Below are 21,566 nucleotides of genomic sequence, written 5' to 3' on the forward strand. Positions count from 1 at the left end.
AAGGATCTCATTAATCACTAGTAAAGGTAATTTCAATTTACTTTATTGTTTTCTCATTAAACTTTATAAAGTTAAAAACCTTATAAACCTGCATTAAGTAGAAATAAAAAGATAAATGTACGTACATTTATTTATTTTTTTAAAACACCCTCCTTTCTAAAAAATATTCCGCATTTGCGCGAAAACTGGTGGGCGGTAAGGAAATTTTTTCAACCAAAAAGATGCATTAGTGGGCGGTAGGTAGAAAAAGGTTGACTACCACTGGTTTAAATCCTGTTTAGTCAGGTAACCCGGATGAATTGAAAAACTCATGGGGATAAACTTTTTGCTCCATAAAATTTTGCGGTGCCAGGCTTTATTGGATTAAGGAGTCTCTTCCTGATGAGGAAGGGTCTGCCAACAGCTTTAAGCCCAAACTCTAAAGAGAAGGTTGCACTGAGCAAAAGTTTTGCAGTGAGCAATTTATTTTTTTATTTTATAATTATTATTTAACCCCATTATTTTCTTTTCATGCAAATAACCATGATACTGATCAGTGAAAACGAAATAATAATACTCAAACCAACATTACTTGTGAGGTAGCCTGAGCGTAATCTACTGGATGACCCACAACAGCTAAAGTGCTGCATAAACAATCATTACAATTGCATTACAATGTAAATATTGAAATTTAAAGCATATAAAGCACATGCATTGTAGCGGTTGTTTTCAAGTTTGAGGTTTCAAGTGCTAAATGGTTGCAGGCCTCCCAGCTGGGCCCATCCATATTTTTAGGGTCCTGTCCTACTGTCCCAGGTTGGTTCCCTGGTATCCAGCATTCAAAGAGAACAGGGAACTGTCCCCAGCAGCACAGAGCGAGCTAGGATTAAAATGCACTTGCGCTGCATGGGGGCGCTAGGACTACACATAGAGGGCTTCAGCAATGCTCTCTGCAGGTTGGTGTGTCACCGTCAAGGGAGTACAGCCGTTATAGCTGTATACATATAGTATAACTACTAGATCAATTTGAAAAGGATAGCACTCTCAGGACTCCAATGTAAAATGTAACTTTTAATTATTTTCAAAGTAAAAAATCGACGTTTCAGTCTGCTATTCACAGACTTTCATCAGGACTAATACATGTAAAGCCAAATACACACATATATACAGATATGAGAACAAGCAATTAACTTACCCACCACCGGAATAAATTCCTACTCCCTGTCTGCCCGGTCCGAAAAACGCGCGGGTTCCGCCGGTCACGTGTGCGTGCGTAGCGTCATCACGTGGCGTCGGCGTCATTACCGCGTCACGTGATCGGCTGGAATGCAGCTTGATTGGGAGAATGTTGCTATGCGACCTAAGCGTCCATAGCAACTAAAATCAAATCAAATAAACACAGCTCGAGGGACATCTATATAATATATACAATGGGTATAACCCAAAAAGAAAATGCCCAATCTAATGCACTATCAAAATACATATATAGCCAGTGATGGAATATAAAAAAAGGTAGAGGCAGAGCAGGCATATAAATCAATCTGACAGAGAAGCAGAACAGGCATATAAATCAAAACAGAGAGGAACTAGAAACCAAAGAATATAATAGATACTGTACATGAAGACCAGAAAGAGTATGTCATGTGCACACATTATAGGCATTGCATAGTAGCTAATAATGCCAGCTATAAACAATCAAAAGTCTATGTGTGTTATAACAAAATTTGTTAGGGCACAATGTTAGGAAAAAGAGCCACTATCACAACTAGGGATGTATCCCAAGTGATAAGCAAAGAAGTCAAACAAGCGAAGTATATAGGTGAGTGCCTGTCCCCCAGGGTGGGCAATACTACCCGTACTTCAAACTCGCCGTTACACAGAATAAACTTAGAGATAAACAAAGATAGCTCCTGGTATTGTACACCTCAAAATTGAATGGAACTATTACGTGAACACACAGAGTATTGTAATTCCAAAAAAGAACTCTATTTTAGTACAGGGAAGATGTCCATCTCCCACTAAAAATTAATACTATATACAACACAGGTACATGTACGGACCTATCAAAGAAACGAGAATTACCCTAACCTGCAGGGGAGTTGGGGTGTATGCCTATCCCCCAGGGTGGGCATCGCTATCCCCACTCTGCATCCGCAGGGTAAATGGGTGCACATGAGAACAAAGAAAAATATGTATCGTGAAAATACAACCACCAATGTAACCATCTAATATCCTACGCGGTATTTTCTGTTTTTCTTTTCATGCAAATAACCATGATACTGATCAGTGAAAACTAAATAATCCCATTCAAACCAACACTACTTGTGAGGTAGCCTGAGCTTAATCTACTGGATGACCCACAACAGCTCAAGTGCTGCATAAACAATCATTACAATTGCATTACAATGTAAATTTAAAAATTTAAAGCATATAAAGCACATGCATTGTAGCGGTTGTTTTCAAGTTTGAGGTTTCAAGTGCTAAATGGTTGCAGGCCTCCCAGCTGGGCCCATCCATATTTTTAGGGTCCTGTCCCAGGTTGGTTCCCTGGTATCCAGCATTCAAAGAGAACAGGGAACTGTCCCCAGCAGCACAGAGCGAGCTAGAATTTAAATGCACTTGCGCTGCATGGGGGCGCTAGGACTACACAGCAATGCTCTCTGCAGGTTGGTGTGTCACCGTCAAGGGAGTACAGCCGTTATAGCTGTATACATATAGTATAACTACTATATATGCCCCCAGACTTCAAGTTCCACATCTGGCAGGTAGTCTCATGAGCCCTGGCTGTCGGTGTGTTGCAAGTTACCAGAACAACACTGTAACAAGGCACGCAACAGATCAAGACTTGCAAGAGAGGGGGAGGACTTGGAGTCTCCTAGACACAGCTTCTAGTCTGCTGGCAGCCTGCACAATGCACTGGACCAACGAGGAGAGTAATGTCCCTCTTCTTGCCACAATTAAGAAGCAGGGAGGGTGGAATAACTTTATTCCACCAGGGAGGGTGGAATAAGCTGTTGTGATTCTGGTGACTATAGTGTACCTTTAAATTAACGTGGTAAAATGTAGACCACAAGCTCGGCTTACCATCTGTTCCAGTAGGTTATATCCACTGCACATAACCTCACATATATTTTATATAGACAGGGCCGGCCCTAGGTGTGTGCGAGGTGTGCGGCCGCACAGGGGGCCATGGCAACAGAGGCCGGCATGTGGCCTACACAGCTTACACCTGGCTGGATGTGAAGTGTGTGCACCTATTACACAGGTGGAGGATTTTATTTTTCTCCACCCGGGTAGCCAACATCACAAAAAACACATAGCCGTGTGGACCGGGCTTACCGAGAGGCAGGGGCAGGACTTACCCGGCAGCGGAGGCTGGGCTATAAATTGCAGCAGGGGCGGAGCTAAGTGCGCCCAGAAGCCGGTGCTGCACACAAAGGGGGAAGCAGTAAGGAGTCCCTGCTTTCCCAACAACTCCAGGAGCTGCAACTGCCTCCTCTCCTCCCTTACAGCTTATTATGGAAAGAAGTAACTTTCCATTTGTGTGACTGTCTCCTGTGTGTGTGTGTGACTGCTTGTCTGTGTGTGTGACTGTCTGCCTGTATGTTTGTGTGCATGTGTGTGTGTGTGTGTGAGAGAGAGAGAGACCGTCTGCCTGTGTGTGTGACTTAATGTGTGTGTAACTATCTGCACGTGTGTCTTTCTGCCTGTGTGTGTGTGCGCCTATCTGCCTGTATGTGTGTTTGTGTGTGTGTGTGTGTGTGTGTGTGTGTGAGACTGTCTGCCTGTGTGTGTGAGACTATCTGCATATGTGTCGTTCTGCCTGTGTGCGACTGTCTGCCTGTGTGACTATCTGCATGCATGTTTGTGTGTGTCACTTCCTGCCTGTGTGTGTGACTGTTTTCCTATGTGTGACTATCTGCATATGTGTGTGACTATCTGCCTGTATGTGTGTGTGTGTGGCTGTCTGCCTGTGTGTGTGACTGTAATTGTATGTGACTGTAACTGTATGTGTGACTGTCTGCCTGTCTGTATGTGTGACTAACTGTAATTGTGTATGTGAGTGTGACTGTCTGCCTGTGTGTGACTAACTGTGTGTGTGTGTGACAGTCTGCCTGTGTGTGTGTTACTGTGTCTCTGCCTGTGGGTGTGACTGTAATTGTGTGTGTGTGACTGTAACTGTTTCTGACTGCCTGTGTGTGTGTGACTATAACTGTGTGTGTGACTGTCTGCCTGTGTGTGTGTGTGACTGTCCCCTATACACTATACATGGATGAAGGGGGAGGGTGCTGTCAAGATTTTTTGCACAGGGTGTCCAAAAGCCTAAGGCCGGCCCTGTATGTATATGTATGTATATATATATATATATATATATATATATATATATATACATACACACACACACACACACACACACATACATACATACATACATATACACACATACACACACACATACATTTATATTTCAGAATCTTGAATATCTATGCAACAATTACTCTATATGCCATAGCTGGATAAAACATGGGAAAGCAATGGTCACATCTGGACACCATGCACTACAATAAGCACAAATAATAATTTCCCACATTAGTAGAAAGTATACTATAAATGATATATACAGTTCCCAAACCTCTAGTGTTTATTTTGGAGTAATATCGTTTGCATTCCTTGGAACCGCAAAGAAACCGACGAAAGGAACATATTTTCCTCTGATGAATTGTGCAAATAAGTTAACAATAACATAACTTTTATAGTTACACGGAGCATTTGCGAAAAAAAGAAAACAAAAGCGATCATTTTATATAATGTTTATAATATTATTTTTTAAACATAAGTATGCGACTCATGTAGCAGTATAGCAATAAAAGAATCCACTGATATTCTTCTGCAGTTCCAAAACTTTGAAGCGTCATTTCCTTCCCTTCCCTTCACTTTCCAAGGCAAATGTCTTTGCAATGTTGTTTTCTTAAAGAAAAACAGATTTGTTTCTGCTTCCTCAGTGTGTGTTTTTCCGGGTTTCTCTGCATGTGAAGTTTCCTGTGTTTGTCATAGACACATACTGTACTCCGAACTAGCCATGGGCTGACATGCGAAAAGAGCTTCGACATGCTACCATCAAATCTGGCTTGCTTAGACTATTAAGAGGGACGCAAAACTACTGAAAAGTTTTAAGGATTTATCTGAAGAAGAACCTTCGATATGGCAAGCATGTCAACCACTAAAAGCCTGGACTATATCGACTTGGGCTCCCTACGAGTAAGTTTACGATCACTGCTATTTTAAAGATGAAAGTTCTGCAGCATGGTTGAAAGCAACTAATGACAGGGAAATTCATTTCTAGGAAAAACAAGCTCAACTTTTCTGCCTGTTGCATGGTAACCTCAAATATCCTGAAGATTATCTGTGGTCAGAATGATTAGAAAGGCTTTATTGACTACGAGAGTCACTACAGGATGACTTCTTAATTTGTGGAGTTCCCACACTGTATTGACCATAAAACATTTAGATTTGCAGGCTAGTGTAGTTTGCATTGTTGTGTTTCCTTCGATTTACATTTGTGTGTTTAGCTGAGGTGTAAGCGGATATTTTAGTGTACAAAAAACACAAAGCAAGTTACCATCACAGCTGGGAGACAAACTATTACAACTAACTTGATGCAGTTACAGGATAAAAGATGAAATGTTAACCCCTTAGGACCAGTGTTATTCTATACGGTCATCACAATCTGGTCCCTAGAGATACTGCAGCAGGCTGGAATGTCCCCATTACGGATCAGCAGTTCCAGTTACATTTTAATTTCAGACCTTTGAAGACTAGATCTGTAATAGCTAAGCTCAGCACTCAAGGTTTTTGTGAAATGCATTTGCCATGCTAATCACCGACTTGGAAGTTGGCAAAAGTATACCAAAATTGGTCTTTAAGGGTTAAAAATAAATAAATATATATATTTTGCGAGAGAGAGAGAATGTAGATGAGCTTAAATCAACTGCATATTAATGCAATACCAACTCAATTAACCAATAACATTTTATTTCTAATTTTGGAACGTCTCACACTTCTAAGACAGTCTTGTTTTTGGCGCTGTCACTGCACAGATGTTAGATTTAGCTCTGCACCGCATACAAGTTGGGGATTTTTTTTTTTTTATGCAGGATAAATCTCCACGTAATTAGTTTGTAATACAAGCTAGCATCTCGTTTAGGCAGACAGCTAATCGTTGGGTACATTGTACCAGATAAATGAAAAATACTGCAATGCATTTAAAAAACGGTGTCCTGTCGGAACCAGCTAGGTCTTGTCTTATTTCCAGCTATTTAATAAGAGGCAATATAATTTTGGAATCATTTTGTGTATGAGAGAACAGCATTGTTACAATATGGAGACTTAGGGGTTTATTTACTAAGCAGTGAGGTGTGGTCACTGTGAGAATATTCTCTAACTCGGCTGTGTTATAAACTTGGCTATTTAGGTCTATATTGAATGAATTTGATTTTCTACTCTCAACAATTCACTGCTTAATAAATAAAAGCCTTAAATTCTCTACATGCTTAATAGATTATTCAGAGACTATGTCCCTCCCTCCCATTGTTTTTCTTTTGTGCTTTGGCAATATGCAATTTGCAAATACCACTAAATGCAAAGCACTTTAGAATTCTGTTCTTCTGAGACTATATAACCTTGTGCAAAAAAAAAAAAAAACAGTGGTGTGCTGTTTTTTTTTTTTTTTTGAGGGGTGATTTTTGTAAAATATACATTAGGAAATGAATCCTTTTTGTGTCATCACTAACAATATACTAGGTTACATTGTATTAGGTTATATATACATATACAAATATTTACTGATAAGTTGTGGTGAGACAAAGTTAAATAGCACTCTTCACAATTTATCAAAACTCATCTGCATACCTCAAGTTCGACCTTCAGGAAAATCCACTAAAGTAAAAAAAAAAAAATCACATTTGAACTACTCTCCCAGAATTCTCAGCTTAATATTCACATTGCATTGAGAAAAGTATTCAGACCCCTTCATTTATTTCACATTTTTTCTGTTGAAGCCTTATGCTACATACTTCCCAACATTTTGAGGGGACAAACAGGGAGGGAAACTTTCATTTTAAGGGTGTGGGTAGGGCTGTGGTTAGGTTAGGGCAGGGGTGGGGAACCTTCGGCTCTCCAGATGTGTTGGACTACACCTCCCATGATGCTTTGCAGGCATTATGGGGTGTAAGAGCATTATGGGGGATGTAGTCCACAACATCTGGAGTGCCGAAGGTTGCCTATCCCTGGGCTAGGGGCATTTTTTTCTGAGGCATTTTAGGTGACTTACTTATAATTTATGCAACTAAAATGTAATTTAGAACAAGAACAATGTATCTTATTCACACAGACTGATTTCAAAACACGGTTTATTGTAGTTTGAAGACACATTATTGGGAGTATTATTACGGAGGAGCTCTGCTATACACTTACACACACCGACAATATGGAGCTCCTAGAAGAGAGGGACATTAGGATAGAATATAGGGACAGCGGGATTTTGGCCCAAAATAAGGACTATCACTCCTAAATAGGGACAATTGGGAGGTATGCTACAATTGCTTTATTTTTCTTCACAACACTCTGCACTGAATAATATCTGATTTTTCTACACCATTGCAAATAACAGAAACATTTTTTTTTTAAATATAGCATTGACATCAGAATTTAGATCCTTTTTTTTCCCCCATGTATCATTTTTATTGGTATAAGTGTAAATTAGTTACAAGTTTTAGTTTTTTTCCCTTTTATATGACATGTCACACATTTCATGCAACATTACATCACATAGGGTCTCAATCGTCTTGTACAGAGTAACAATATTAGCATTAACATGGATAAGTCACATTAGTTTATTGATATACATTCATGGCTAGAGATCATAGCATTTGTGGGTTAACCACCTATGGAGGGTTGTGTTCCCCCATACATAGATCTGTAAAAGGAAACAGCCTAGCTGAAAGCTATTGTCATATACTGTGGTATAAGTGTGGATAATAAGGTTATAATGTATGTGTGTTCTCGAAATATACATTTGACATTCTAATAACCTTATCTCCTCTCCCGAGACCACCCTGTAAATGCATCCTCAAATTCACCATCTTGCTCCAATGAGTGGATAATGTGCAAGAGTAGTTAAAAGGGGAACAAAGAGCTCCAAGTGGATAGGTGTGTCTTGTGGCTCAGAATGTGTTTTGATAACTGTTGACGTGTTTTACTTTGACACCATTTATGCTGGTGTGCTGTGATCTATATCAATGACCCTGTATATTATAGAGCCCCAGAAATATGGACATGTCAAGAAGTACAACGAGGAACGAAAATAACAAACTTAACCAGTTATAACACAATGTGTGGAAACAGTAGACCGATATCTTGTAATTATTGGGGCTGAGCGTACAGTTATTGTGATTCCCAACAGTATTGAGTTTTAGATCAGTGTTATGTCACTCCGACCCTGGACTAGGTCACTTGGTTCTTTCTAAATCTAATCCAGCTGTGCCACTCCTTTGCAAACTGTGCTTCTTTACCCTTTAATCTATATGCAATTTCTTCATATCGTTTGTCCTGTCTATTCTCTCAAGGACCTCTTGCTTGGTGGGAACATGGGTAGATTTCTATTTTGCTGCAATAGCAGTCTTGACAGCTAGTAGAACGTGTATGACTACTACTTTTTGTTCAATAGTTTTAATGTTGGGGATTAGATGTAATAAAAAAAAAACATTCTGGGTGAGGGGGTCATAATATTCAATGTTGAGCATATGAATTCCTCAATTAACCTCCAAAATGGCTTTAAAGCAGGACAGTCCCAAAAGATGTGACACAGCATACCCTGGTGTTTGTTGCATCTCCAAAAGGCGTCAGAGGTTGTCGCCTAAGGGCCAATTTGGTGGGTGTTGGGTATGGTATCATCAGGGATTTGCAGTAAGCTTAGTATTTAGATCCTTAACTTGGGAATTAGTTGAAGCATCTTTGGCAGCAATTACAGCCTCAAGTATTTTTGGATCTAATGTGACAAGCATTGCACACCGGAATTTGGATATTTTCTACCATTCTATGCAGATCCTCTCAAGCTCTGTCAACTTGCATGAGGACCATTAGTGGGCATCTATTTTTAGGCCTCTCCAAAGATGTTTGGTTTGACTCAAGTCTGATATCAGGCTGGGCCTATCAAAGACATGCACAAAGTTGTCCCCAAGCCACTTTTGCATTGTCGTCATTGTCCTGTTCGAAGGCGAACCTTTGGCTCAGTCTAAGGTGCTTTCTTGGGAGGGGAGACAACCCAACACACAGTACTTAAACTAATAACTAGCCTAATATAACAAATAATAGGTGAGAAAGTGTATTATCAGTACTTAGGGTGGCCTAGTTTAATGCAAAGAGAGTAGAGCTGGGGCAGGCAACCTTTGGCACTCCAGATGTTGTGGACTAGATCTCTAATAATGCTCTTACAGCTATAATGCTGGCAATGCATCAGGGGAGGTGTAGTCAACAACACCTTGAGTGCCAAAGGTTGTCTTCCCCTGGACTAGAGGATAGTCAATATATTAGCCAAGGCTAAGGACAGGAGAAGTACACAGAGAAAAGTTAGGGATACCAAAGTTAGGATAATAAAGAGCAACAAAAACATGCCGGGTCAAATATTTTAAAAGATCCCAAAGAGGGACATACTATCGGGTACAAGTAAACCACAACAGGGCACTACTAGTCCCTTAGCATGGGCTATATATAGGTATAGAGAGATTAACACTATTTACATCATTCTTGTGGGTGCAAATAGTAACGGAATGTAACAAATAAGGAGACGCCACATAGCTTGCATCATTATTGTGACACACAGACACTGCGTCATACATTTCTGCCATGACAGAGCTTCTGACATCACAATTCACTTCACAGTTCAATCTTTGTTTCATCGAACCAGATAATTTTGTTTCTCACAGTCAGAGTCTTTTAGGTGCTTTTTTGGACATTCCAAGTGGCCTTACTTGTGATCTGCAGTAAGGAGCGGCTCCTGTCTAGCCAGTCAGCCAGTGGAGTATTGCAGTGATGGTTGTCCTTCAACACCCAGAGTGACCATCTGGTTTTTGGTCACCTCTCCGACAAAGGTCCTCCTTCCACTATTGCTCTGTTTGTCCGGGCAGCCGGCTCAGGAAGAGTCCTGGTTTTTCAAAACTTGCATTAAAGAATTATGAAAGCCACTGTGCTTCTGGGACTTAATGCAGCCAAAACATTTTTGTGTGTCCTTTCCCATATCTCTGCCTCGACAGAAACTTGTCTCTGAAATCTCTAGAGCAGTGATGGCTAACCTTGACACCATACATTGTTTCTGGACTACATTTCCCATGATGGTCAGCTAGCTTTTAGAGTCTGAAAGCTAGCTGAGCATCATGGGAAATGTAGTCCAGAAACAATTTATGGTGTCAAGGTTAGCCATCACTGCTCTAGGCAGTTCTTTGGCCTCATGGCTTGGTTATTGCTCTGGTGTGTATTTATAGCTGTTAGACCTTCCATAGATAGGCGTGTGCTTTTCCAAATCATGTCCAAACAATTGAATTTGCAACCGGTGGACTTCAATCAACATTTCAAAGTTGATCAATTGAGTGTGTCACAGCAACGGGTCTGAATACTAATCTCAATAGGATAGTTCTGGTTTTTTTCTTCTTAATAAATTAGTAAGGTTTTCAAAAAATGTGTTCCTAATTTTTTTGTTTTGTCATTATAGGGTATTGAGTGAAGACTGGTGTGAAAAAAACAAAACACATTTAACGTTATTCTATACTGTTAGGACTACAATGTTGTATTCCTAACACTATAAAGTCCTCTGTCCCCCTCTATCCATTGACACACTCCTCCAGCAAATAAAGGATTAAAAACCCTTTAATAACTTAACTGATTCCAGCACTGATCTCCATTGCACTGGGTCAGCGTTTTACCTCCTCTGATATAATCCAACAGGGAGGGGCTAATATGCTTGCGCCAGGAGCGCATTAGGCCCTCCCCACAGGAAAGCATTGAATTATTACTTTCCTATGGGGTTTTCACGGACACTGGATGTCCTCAGGCAGAGGGTGAGGACATCCAGCATCTATTAGGCGACCTAAAGTACAGTTAACTCCCAGAAGCACCACTAGCGGCTGTCTGAGGCTGTTTTACATTGCAGGAGTAAGTGGGACATTGCACCATGAGCTGAAGCGGTCTGAGTGCCTATAGTGTCCCTTTTAAACAATTGAAACATTATATTGCAACATAAAAATAATAGTGGTCAGGGGCTGGGCTGTTCTGACAAATTCTAGGTGACTTACATCAATTTATGCAGCTATATTTTAATTTAGAACAAAAACATTGTATATTATTTACACAGACTGATTTCTAACCACATTTATTGTGGTTTAAAGACACATTACTGTGAGTACTATTGCTGTGGAGCTCTGTTATACGCACAGCCACACCAACAATGTGGATCATTTAGATAAGAGAAACATTTCGAGAGAAAAGAGAGACAGAAGGATTTGGGGCAGAAAATTTGAGCAGGTCCCTCCACTGGGGAGGTATGTGCTTTCTAGTTAATCCTGCAGTCACCATTAGCAATAGGGTATTGTTGTAAACAAGGGTTTATAAATTAAAGCATGGATCGTGATCTATAAGGACCAATGATCAGAAACTCACCAGAGGCTGCACAGTTTTGACCTCTTGGGTCTTATCAGCATGCTGCTGGTTCTCATCTATGAGTTGACGTGTTTCTCTTAGAATACAGCTCAACATGCAGCAGAACAAGCATGGTGAAACTCCACACAGATTAATGCAAATACAAACATTACTGTAATAATTTAAATATGTACACACATGTACTTATTCACAGTAATTGCATTATAAACAGGACAAGGGATAACAGCCAAGGGATCCAACGTATTGCCGTTTTATTGATCATCATGTGTGTCTCTAGTGAGCTGCTTACGGGGCTGAAGTCTTCATTAATTTATTTTTAAGGCCGAATTGTAACCACCAGTTAAAAAAAAAAAAAAAAAAAAAAAAAGCATTACTACAACTCCTTGACAGAACGTATGAGCATTATAAGATATTACCAAGCAGCAGGCAGAGAATTCATTGCCTGGCACTTGGTTCATTAGTTTACTCTTCTGTATCTCAAGCAAACTCTTTAACTTGCTAGAAGATTTATCATAGAGTTTCCAGTATGTAAGGCAGACAGGGTTATTCACAGTTACTTACTCATGCATATACCTAGACACACGGTCACATTCACACGCATACACTATGCTCAATACACACACTCACAGTCAGACAGTCAGATGCACACAGTCAGGCACATACACTGCCACATGCAGACTTATGCACAGAGACTCACATACACACAGTCACAACAGAGAGACTCTGTCCCTGCTGCAGCTACGAGTCACTTCTAGACCCTTGTAGAGGATAATGAAATACACTACTTGAGGGCCCACTCAGCCACATTACATAGAGTGACAGGTAGAATGGGGCTGCTATGTGTACCACCTCCCACCTGTCAACCGGAACGGACAGCCCCCCACTTGATATGCTACTGTGTGGCAAAGAGTTCTGTTTCAGCAATGGTGTGTGTGTGTGTTTATGCATATGTGAGTGCCTGATTTTGGCCGATTGTTGATTATAATTAAGTGTGTGGTGTGGATTATCTGAATGCAGATTAGACATGTGCATAAATCAGTTTCAGCTGTGTCAATCAAATCAGATTCCTGTTAATCTATTCCCAAACTATTGAATTTGTTTGGGATTTTCTAATGGAGTCTTATAAGACTTTTCATGTAAACCCCAGATGGATCGATTTGTTCGGCAATAGATTAACAGGAATATGATTTGTTCAACACATCTGAATAGACATGTGTGCAAGACAAATACAGCTGCTTAGAGTAGCCCTTTAAGTGGTAAAATAGAGGAGGGATTATGTTGTAAATTTAAGGAGAGACTCAGGGGCAGAGTTGAGATTTAAATACAATATACCTACACATAATAAGACACATAAAAAACATTATGTACATTGGAAATTTGTTAAAACAAAATTGCAATGTAAGAAATGATGTTCAGATATACACAATGGTTGGTTTCTAAGAACTGTTATTATTCCAGGAGTCAAACACTGAGATTGTACATGTTAACAGACAGATAAGGCATGATTGTCTCTCAAAGTGAGCACTCTAGCTCAATGATCTAGTGTAATTTACAATTAGCATGGGGTTTAAATGAAATTCAGGGTTAAAATTAGATGTGTTTGTTCTTAATTGGTGCAGGGGCTTTAATTAGGGTGGTGTCAATAAAAATAAAAGAAGTCAATATAAAAAGTTATTTCTTGTGTTTTATTAGATAGACGTATGACAGGATGCCACAAGAATATGCATGGAAGGGTTACTCCAAACATCATTACAGCTTCACTGCTTTAAAGTGGGCATGGTGCAAGGACCCCATATGTTCAACTATTCGGCATTAAACGGTGAGAGAGAGCTCTGCAGAAATCAGATGCTGTTTAGCCAACATTGACGGACATGGACATGGTGCTCGGCAGGGCTCTAGTAATAGACAAACCATTGCATGGTTTGCTCCACGCATCTTTATCACCACAGGTTGCTGCATTGGTAAAGATGCCCAGAATAACCCTTTTAACACAGGTCAAAAATATTTTGACCCACGCACTGTAAATTAATATACTTTAATTTAATTTTAAATTTGCACTGGATGGATAGAAATTATAAACAAAACAAAAAATATGTTATGTATACATACAGGCTACCAATATTTAGGGTTATTCACTAACGTTTGATATGTTGGGAGTTCTAAACAAACTTAAAATGTTAGGCAACCATAGCCAAACGGGCCTTAAATTCACTTTGAATTCCCAAGAATACAAACTTTAGTGAATAACCTTGAAAAAGCCATGCATGCCCTTTAAAAAAAAAAAAAAGTCATATGTTTGGGACCACATAACAAGAAAGTGTGAACAGTGTCATTTCTTCTACCTACATCCAGCTATTCTGGACCACATTGGACAGTATTGTGCTCATTGTGTGCAGAGCTATAACCAAAGCATAGGTTGTGGTTGCTCTAATTTCTTCAGGGTAGTAAAAAATAGAAAGATGTAAAAGGAAGTTTCTTTAACAGAGCAGGTCAAGACGAGGTGAGGAGAGTGTTGAGATAGGAAAACATATGTTGTAGATCGAAAGATCTAAAGCTGGGTGAAGTAAGTAAAATTTAATGTTAGCTGATGGCGATCAGAGACTGAGAAATAGGAGTTTGAAAGGTTAGAGTCTCAGCATGGACTAGAGGTGAAGATGACATCATTTATTTGTAAGGATTTTAATCCATTAAGTGAGAAAACACAAATGCAGATACTTCAAACCTGATATGAGCATCTTTCAAGGCATTGAGAGGATTAGACTGTTGAAAATGTATCTTTTCTTTTCCTTCCTCTGTTAACCCGGTGTGGAAAGAGACGATGAATGGAAAGCAACCGTTTCCTTTGTAGAACACCAGAGGTGGATGAAAGTGAATGCATCAGTATTAGACACTGTTATGAGACAATGTAGAACAAGCATGTCAAACCCAAAGTCTCGCAAGGGCCAAAAAAAACAAGGTTTAAATTTATGTGGGCCTCAAAAAAAAAAAAAAAAAAATGAAATTTTCAAAGAAGCGTAGGTTTATTTTGAAAAGTACAGTATATAAAATAAATGTAAAAAACGCATCCCCCTCTACTAAACCACAGCACCCCCCGATATACTAAATCCCAGCCCCCCCCCCCCCCCCTAGCCAACAAGCAGACTCCACTCACATTGCTGCTGCCAGTATGCGACTCTGGAGCCTGGCCTCTGGTATTCCCTAAATGTACCGCCCGCACACTGTGCCAAAGCGGATCCTCCTGCCACTTCTTCACACCCTGTGAAGGTGGAGCATGTTGATGTCACATTGGAATGTGACGTGGCGTTGCGTACCTCTGTGCACATCCAGGTCCTCCACTATCCAGCCGCGGCCACACTCACTCACTGACACACAGACAGACACACACACACACACACACTCACTGTTATTAATAATGATTGTTATTATTCCTGGGGTCCAGTGGGGATCTTCTGTTAGGAGATCTTCCTGCACCTCACTGTTACCTCGCACGCAGTTTAGTGATGCCAGGCGCTGGAATATGACATCATATCACGGCGCTCAGCATCACTACAGACGGTGCGCGCGAGGGAGCAGTGAGGAGCAGGAGCACTGAGCTCCCTCGCTGCATCCACCTTTCCCTCCTCCCCGGATGGATAAATTATAGCAGAGTAGGCACCTGCAATGTGGGCCGCGAGTTTGACATGCTTGATGTAGAAGAAATGGCCTTTACGGGTGCCCCACCTTACCTCCCGAACATTGTGTACCGCAAAAATCAAAACAAAAATGGCAACAAAAAAAAAAAGATTTTACAAAATATTTTTTTTAAAAAATGTTGGTTTCCATTTAGAATTTAGGGCAGTCATGAATAGTGAAAAGGCCCCATACTTTCACTATATGGGAAAATATGGCTTCTGTAATGGGAGTGAGATTATTTCCCTCTAATCATCAGTATGGTATGTTTTGACTATCGGAAGCTCAAGTTAGAATTACCTCCACTGAGAATAATACTGTACAGGAGCACACAGTATAATAAACCAACAATCAAAAATAATAATACATACATTTATTCAAAAGCAAAATATATTCACACAAAGTGTGTTACTGGATAATGGACAAACAATGGTAGAATGTCAAGGAATACAAACATGTATTCTCAATACTAAAGTGCTAAATTAGCAGTTTAGGCTCCGCCCCCCCTCAGAATGGAGTTTAAAAAAAAGTTCCATCCCCATGCCAGTCCCGCCTCAGCTGGCCCCATTTCTATAGCGGAGATCATCAATCATGATGATCTCAGCCAATCCAATGTTTTCCCATAGGAAAGCACTGGTATGCGATTGCACATGCTCAACAAAAAATCCTTACTATGTCAATCAGCATCTCCTCATAGAGATACAGTGAATCAAGCTCTAGTAGCCATCTGAAAAGCCGTCAGGGACATACTATAGACATCAGAACTACTACATTAAACTGTAGTGGTGGCTATAGTGTCCCTTTAAAGCCAGTAAGATCTGCTTAAATAAATATTGTGCATCCAAGGCAAATGACTAAAGCTGGTGAACCAATTTTACTCCGCTGCAAATTCTACCCAATTATCATCATTTAGTTTGTAAGTTGAACTTCTGTTCACTGGTTTTTATAACAGAATATGGTATGATGACCCGTTTGCAGATTTTCAGATCATTTCATTCAGAAGTTTGTTCTCAGCTTACACAGAAGGGTGGGTGATCAGGATATCCTGACATGACCACAGATGAATCAGGCAGTATCTCAGTCACTCTAAGCAATATTCTTATCTGCAACCTTAAAAAAAAACAAAAAACAAAGAACTATTTTTACAGGTGTTTTTATAAATTTTTGGGTGATTTATCAATGTGCAAACTATATCAACGTCATATGGCAGGGATCAAACAGTTACTTCAAACACAATGACTACTCATTTGAAGTGATCATGGTGTCTAGAGTCCAGGGACGGACTGACAGCGGCCTTGGCCCCCCGGGTAGAATTAGCACCTGGGCTCCCCCCCAGCAGACCAATATATATGCTGATGTGGGTGTACCGTGTATTTGATTGTATGTACATGTAAAGTGAATGTATGTTTCTGTGTGTATATTCACTGTGAGTGCTAGTGTAAGTGAATATATATATATATATATATATATATATATATATATACATGTCTTTGTGTGTAGTGTCAGGATATGTGGATACAAAGTATATCTGAATACATGTTTTTGGTTTTGTAAATAGGGTAGTATTTTTTGTGTGTGTGTTTTTGTATGGCAACATGTATCAGGGGGTATTTGTGAATTTTGGCAATGTGTTTATATGAGGTATGCAGGCCTCCAAATTTTGTGTCTTAAATTACAAACCAAGTGTTAAATGTCACGAGCCACCTTCAAGGAACACTATAGTGTCAGGAATACAAACGTGTATTCTTGACACTGTAGGTTTACAGGCAACCATTAAAAAGGTGACTTACTCACCTTTATTCCAGTTCCGTCCAAACTCGTGGCTGCACTGCCCCTGCTCCGCCTCCTTGATGGAGTTCATCAATTTAGATAATCTTAGCCAACCCAATGCTTTACCATAGAAAAGCACTGGAAGGCGATTGTGCATGCACGGCAAAATGCTACGCTGTGCCAATCATCATCTCCTCATAGAGATATGAATTGAATCAGAGCTTCTCTATGACTCGCATTCAGCGTCTCCATGTAGATCGTGGAGATGCTGACTGTCAGTGCTCCACATTTTGCAACACTGACACAGGAAGTTCCTGGGCAGCAATGTCTTTTCACTGTCTTTGGGAAGGCCCTTTAGCTGTCCCTCAGTATGCCCAGCAAGGGAAAGAAGACCTATAACAGCAGGGGCTGCAGAAGGCTGTGCGGGCCCCTTACTGAGTGCAGGCTGGCTGGGGAACTGGATGAACTCTACAGCTCAGTCATTACTGCCTCGGGCCCTCGGTCCATGACCAATTTGCCGAGTGCTCAGTCCGCTCCTGCTAGAGTCTATATGTGCCGCATTTCATTATAAAACGTTGCAGAGATTAATCCCTCTGCTTCTTGAGATGTAAGTACATTTCTATCTGCGTCATTTAGGTGCCATTAGCCATTCTGGGTAACAGCCTAGGTTCTGGATAGCTAATGTGAATTTGGTGCAAACTTGGCACATAATGCCAGCACGCACTGCATGCTGGTACAAAACATCCAATAATGGCATGGACGCACCTCTATATCACCCTTGTTCTCATCCCTTTCTGACATCCTGCCTCCTCTGTTGAAGGTGAGTGATATCAGCGGAGGAAGATCGAACTGAGGTGAGCATTTGTTATTGAGACTGGAAAGTAATGTGAATTTTAGCAATTTTTCTTTTGCTAAATTTGTGGGAAGGGGGCCTGCAGAGGAAGAGTTATTCTAACCCAAAAAATTATATTAAGGGGGGAGTATAGGAGGCTAATTTCATATGATGCATTAAACGGATACCCTAAGCCTAGAGTTACCATGCCCATGTTTCCAGATACACATATCACATATTAAGCACATAAAAAAGGGTTGCCCTGTAGTATGTACAATTCAGAAGAAGGTGTATAAATTAAGTAATTAGACTATGAAGAATCCTGTAGAGAAGTGGTTCCCAACCCAGTCCTCAAGTACCCCCTAGCAGTCCAGGATTTAGGGATTACCCAGTTGTGTCTAAGGTGTTTTTAGATAAAGGAAAAAAACACTATCTACAACAGGGTAATCCCTAAATCCTGGACTGGGTTGGGAACTACTGCTGTAGAATATGCATTATACATACTGCAGGGCAACCTTTTTAATGTGTTTATAAATAATATGGCAAAATTATTTGTGTTTCTGAAAACATGAGCCAAAAACAACTTTAGCTTAAAAAAACAGGTTTGAATTATTTCCCAACAATGAGTTGAGTCGCCCACTAAAGAGTCGTTTCAGCCTGGCATCAAAAACCGCCAGCCGGCTCCCAATGTAAGTGACTACGCAGAGAGCGCTGCTGAAGCACTCTTGGCATTGACCTAGTGCCTACAGCACAGTGTGAGATTGTCTAATGATGCAGAACAAATGGTGGGGAATTGAGATAGCACAGGACTCTAACATAGGGACTGTCCTGCTAAAATCAGGCTATTGGAAGGCCTAAGTCTAGTATATAAGCCATCCCCCTGCAGTTTTGCTGCTCAATTTTCTGCTATTTAGTAGTTAAATGACTTGGTGTATGCAGCCATAGCCACACCCTGCTTGCTGTGACTCACACAACCTCCAGCACAGTGTGTTTTACTTTAGAAGCACTTATCTCCTACTCTGTTATTTGAACATTAATCACATACAGCAGGGATAGACAACCTTTGACACTACATTTCCCATGATGTGTTGCCACCTTTTTGGCAGTAAGAGCAATATTGGAGATTTAGCCCTCAACATCTGGAGTGCCGAAGGTTTCCTACCCTTGACATACAAAATACTGTTGCGGGTTCTAGCAGGCAATTAACCAAAAAGGAAATGTTAAATTCTAAATGTGTGTTAAGGGAGGGTAAACAATTTGGGAGGATGCAGGACCAAGTCAGCTTGGTGGGTTTACCTTTTAGACACTTTAATGCAGATAAGTATCGGAGTGTCACGTTTTCCATGGTTTTCCGTACAAACAAAGTGTAAATAAAATACATGTTTTAATGAAAAAAATAGAAGTGACTAGGAGAATATTCATGAAGCTCCCTGGATATTTTCTGCAATGTGACTGATAAGCCCACTCTCCACACTAGTTGGAAAAAAGTAGTGTTTGCTGAAATAACGTAATCTATAAAAAACAAATATTTAAAACAGTATATTTTGACTGGTGAAGTATTGGACTGTAATAATTGTAAGAGCTTTTACTGTAAAAGAGAAGAAAATACACGGAGTCCACTTTTTGCACATACAGCAAATATTTGGCTTGTCCGACCAATAACCTATATGACTCCTAATATCATGCACAGGTGATAAGCATGTCACAAACACAGCCTGCATGGTGTCCGTTGCAAAGTGGTGCTTTTGACCAAAGAGCCCTAAAGATGGCCAGCCCCACAGAGCAAAGGTAAGCACTCAAACACTTGTGTTTAACAACTAAAAATCATTGACTTGACACCAATTCAACAGTTAACTGTTCTGTCACCAGAGCCCCCGTCGACCTCCAGGAGACCACCAGTATTGGTAATCTCCTGGTCAAACCATGCGTCTCATAGAAGCATTAGGAGGCAGGGTGCATGTTCAGAAATTGCTGTGTTGTATCTGCAACTTAACAGCTAGTGTGGTGCAACCCAACACCCGAGTTCTCTTTAAATCGGCACTTGTATATAGTGGAGACACACTGTTAACCTCAGCAAGCTGAAGTGCTTTAGGGCATTGGAGGTGTTCCTTAAATGTATCTGCATAGATTACAAAATAGCACACCACCAGGCTATATTATATAAAATCTGTTTATTTAGGTATCAACTAACAATTCCAAATTGCGAGGGGAGACAATTAAAAAGAATAAGAAACATTTGAATAAGTGGCCTTAAATTAGTCTCTTATTGGAAAGACAAACTATTGGAAGATCCCGCCTTCCCCAAGTTTCTGATCTGCAGGAATATTTGACATTCCAAAATTCTGCTAGTCCAATTAAAAAAATGACAAGATGTTAATTGAATGTTTTACATCTTTATCACTGGACTAATATGGCTTCAATCTCTACTTCAACACATTTAAATTTAACATATTCTTGCATCTAGAAAAAGCTGCAATTGTGGCGTCTGACTATTGTAAGTGAACTGCAATGTGTCATCATACAAGCCATAAGGAATCTGCAAGGCTTTCTAATTTTTTTTTTCCCCTCACATTTTTTGTTGTTGTTATCATTATATTATTCTGCTGTCCCCTAGAAGCAGTAATCAAGCAACGGTACACAGCGCTGTGTGGCTCTCCTGGCTACATTCATGCGAAAATGCCAGGGAGTGAGTGTTCTGTAGCTCACACTGAATGTGATTTAAACTGACAGATAAAAGAAAATTGTCCAGGTTAATCTGATTGCACTCTGCCAGCAAACAGCAGTTTCTATTTGACCTTCTTTGCTTACATAATGTGTTTGTTTTAAGTAGGACAGCCAGCTGTGTAATCTAAAACAAATAAGGAAAGTACTGTTGTATTTTCATTGGGATCATCTGCTGCAGAGCTTCTTATACGGATCAGGATTTTGCAAATGATCAGTTAAATGCACATTGTTTTAAAGAGAATTATTTTGGTCACCCAAGCTTTGAATTTGACTTAAACGGATGTGAAAACGATTGGATAACAGATGTATTCACTATTGTGCATCAAGTATATGGAGCTGTAAGAAAGTTTATAATTTTAAAGAAAAAAAAAACAAGTAGGTCAAATCTGTAGACCATTAATAAAGATGGGGATTTTTTTTAGTTTCACTGTAATGTAAAGATGAGTTTATTACCTGCCCTAATTCCATTTTATTTAAAGGGACACTATAGGCACCCAGAACACGTCAGCTCGTTGAAGTGGTCTGGGTGCTGTGTCCAAGGTCCCTTAACCCTGCAATGTTAATTATTGTATTTTTCTATAAACTGCAATAATTGCCTTGGAGGGTTAAATCCACTTCTAGTGGCTGTTACGGAGGGAGGGGGACAGGAAAAAAAAAAAAAACTTCCCTTTAAGAAGTGAATATATCTTTCTTTTTTTACTGTTTGAATAAAATAACTAACAGTAAGATGGTGACTCCAGGTCTGTTTATTGTTAAGTTTACCTTTAAAAAAAAAAAAAAATCCCCAAAGTTTTTGGGAAAAAAAATTACAGAACAAAAAAAAAGTTTAAAGGACCATTATAGGCACTCAGGCCACTTCAGCTCAATGAAGTGGTCGGTCTGG

General features: G+C 40.0%; 1 protein-coding gene across 1 annotated transcript in view; it reads left to right on the top strand.

Annotated features, from left to right (window-relative positions):
- The first annotated feature begins 4,978 nt into the window (after positions 1-4,978).
- NRK (Nik related kinase) overlaps positions 4,979-21,566 on the top strand; it is a 185,049-nt gene continuing 168,461 nt past the window's right edge. Inside the window, exon 1 of the mRNA XM_063431944.1 lies at positions 4,979-5,238. Within this exon, the coding sequence (XP_063288014.1) occupies positions 5,182-5,238 (57 nt within the window). The 5' untranslated portion in view covers positions 4,979-5,181. The remainder of the gene's footprint in view (positions 5,239-21,566) is intronic.

This window comes from Pelobates fuscus, chromosome 9 (assembly GCF_036172605.1).
Source record: "Pelobates fuscus isolate aPelFus1 chromosome 9, aPelFus1.pri, whole genome shotgun sequence".
Taxonomy (NCBI): domain Eukaryota; kingdom Metazoa; phylum Chordata; class Amphibia; order Anura; family Pelobatidae; genus Pelobates; species Pelobates fuscus.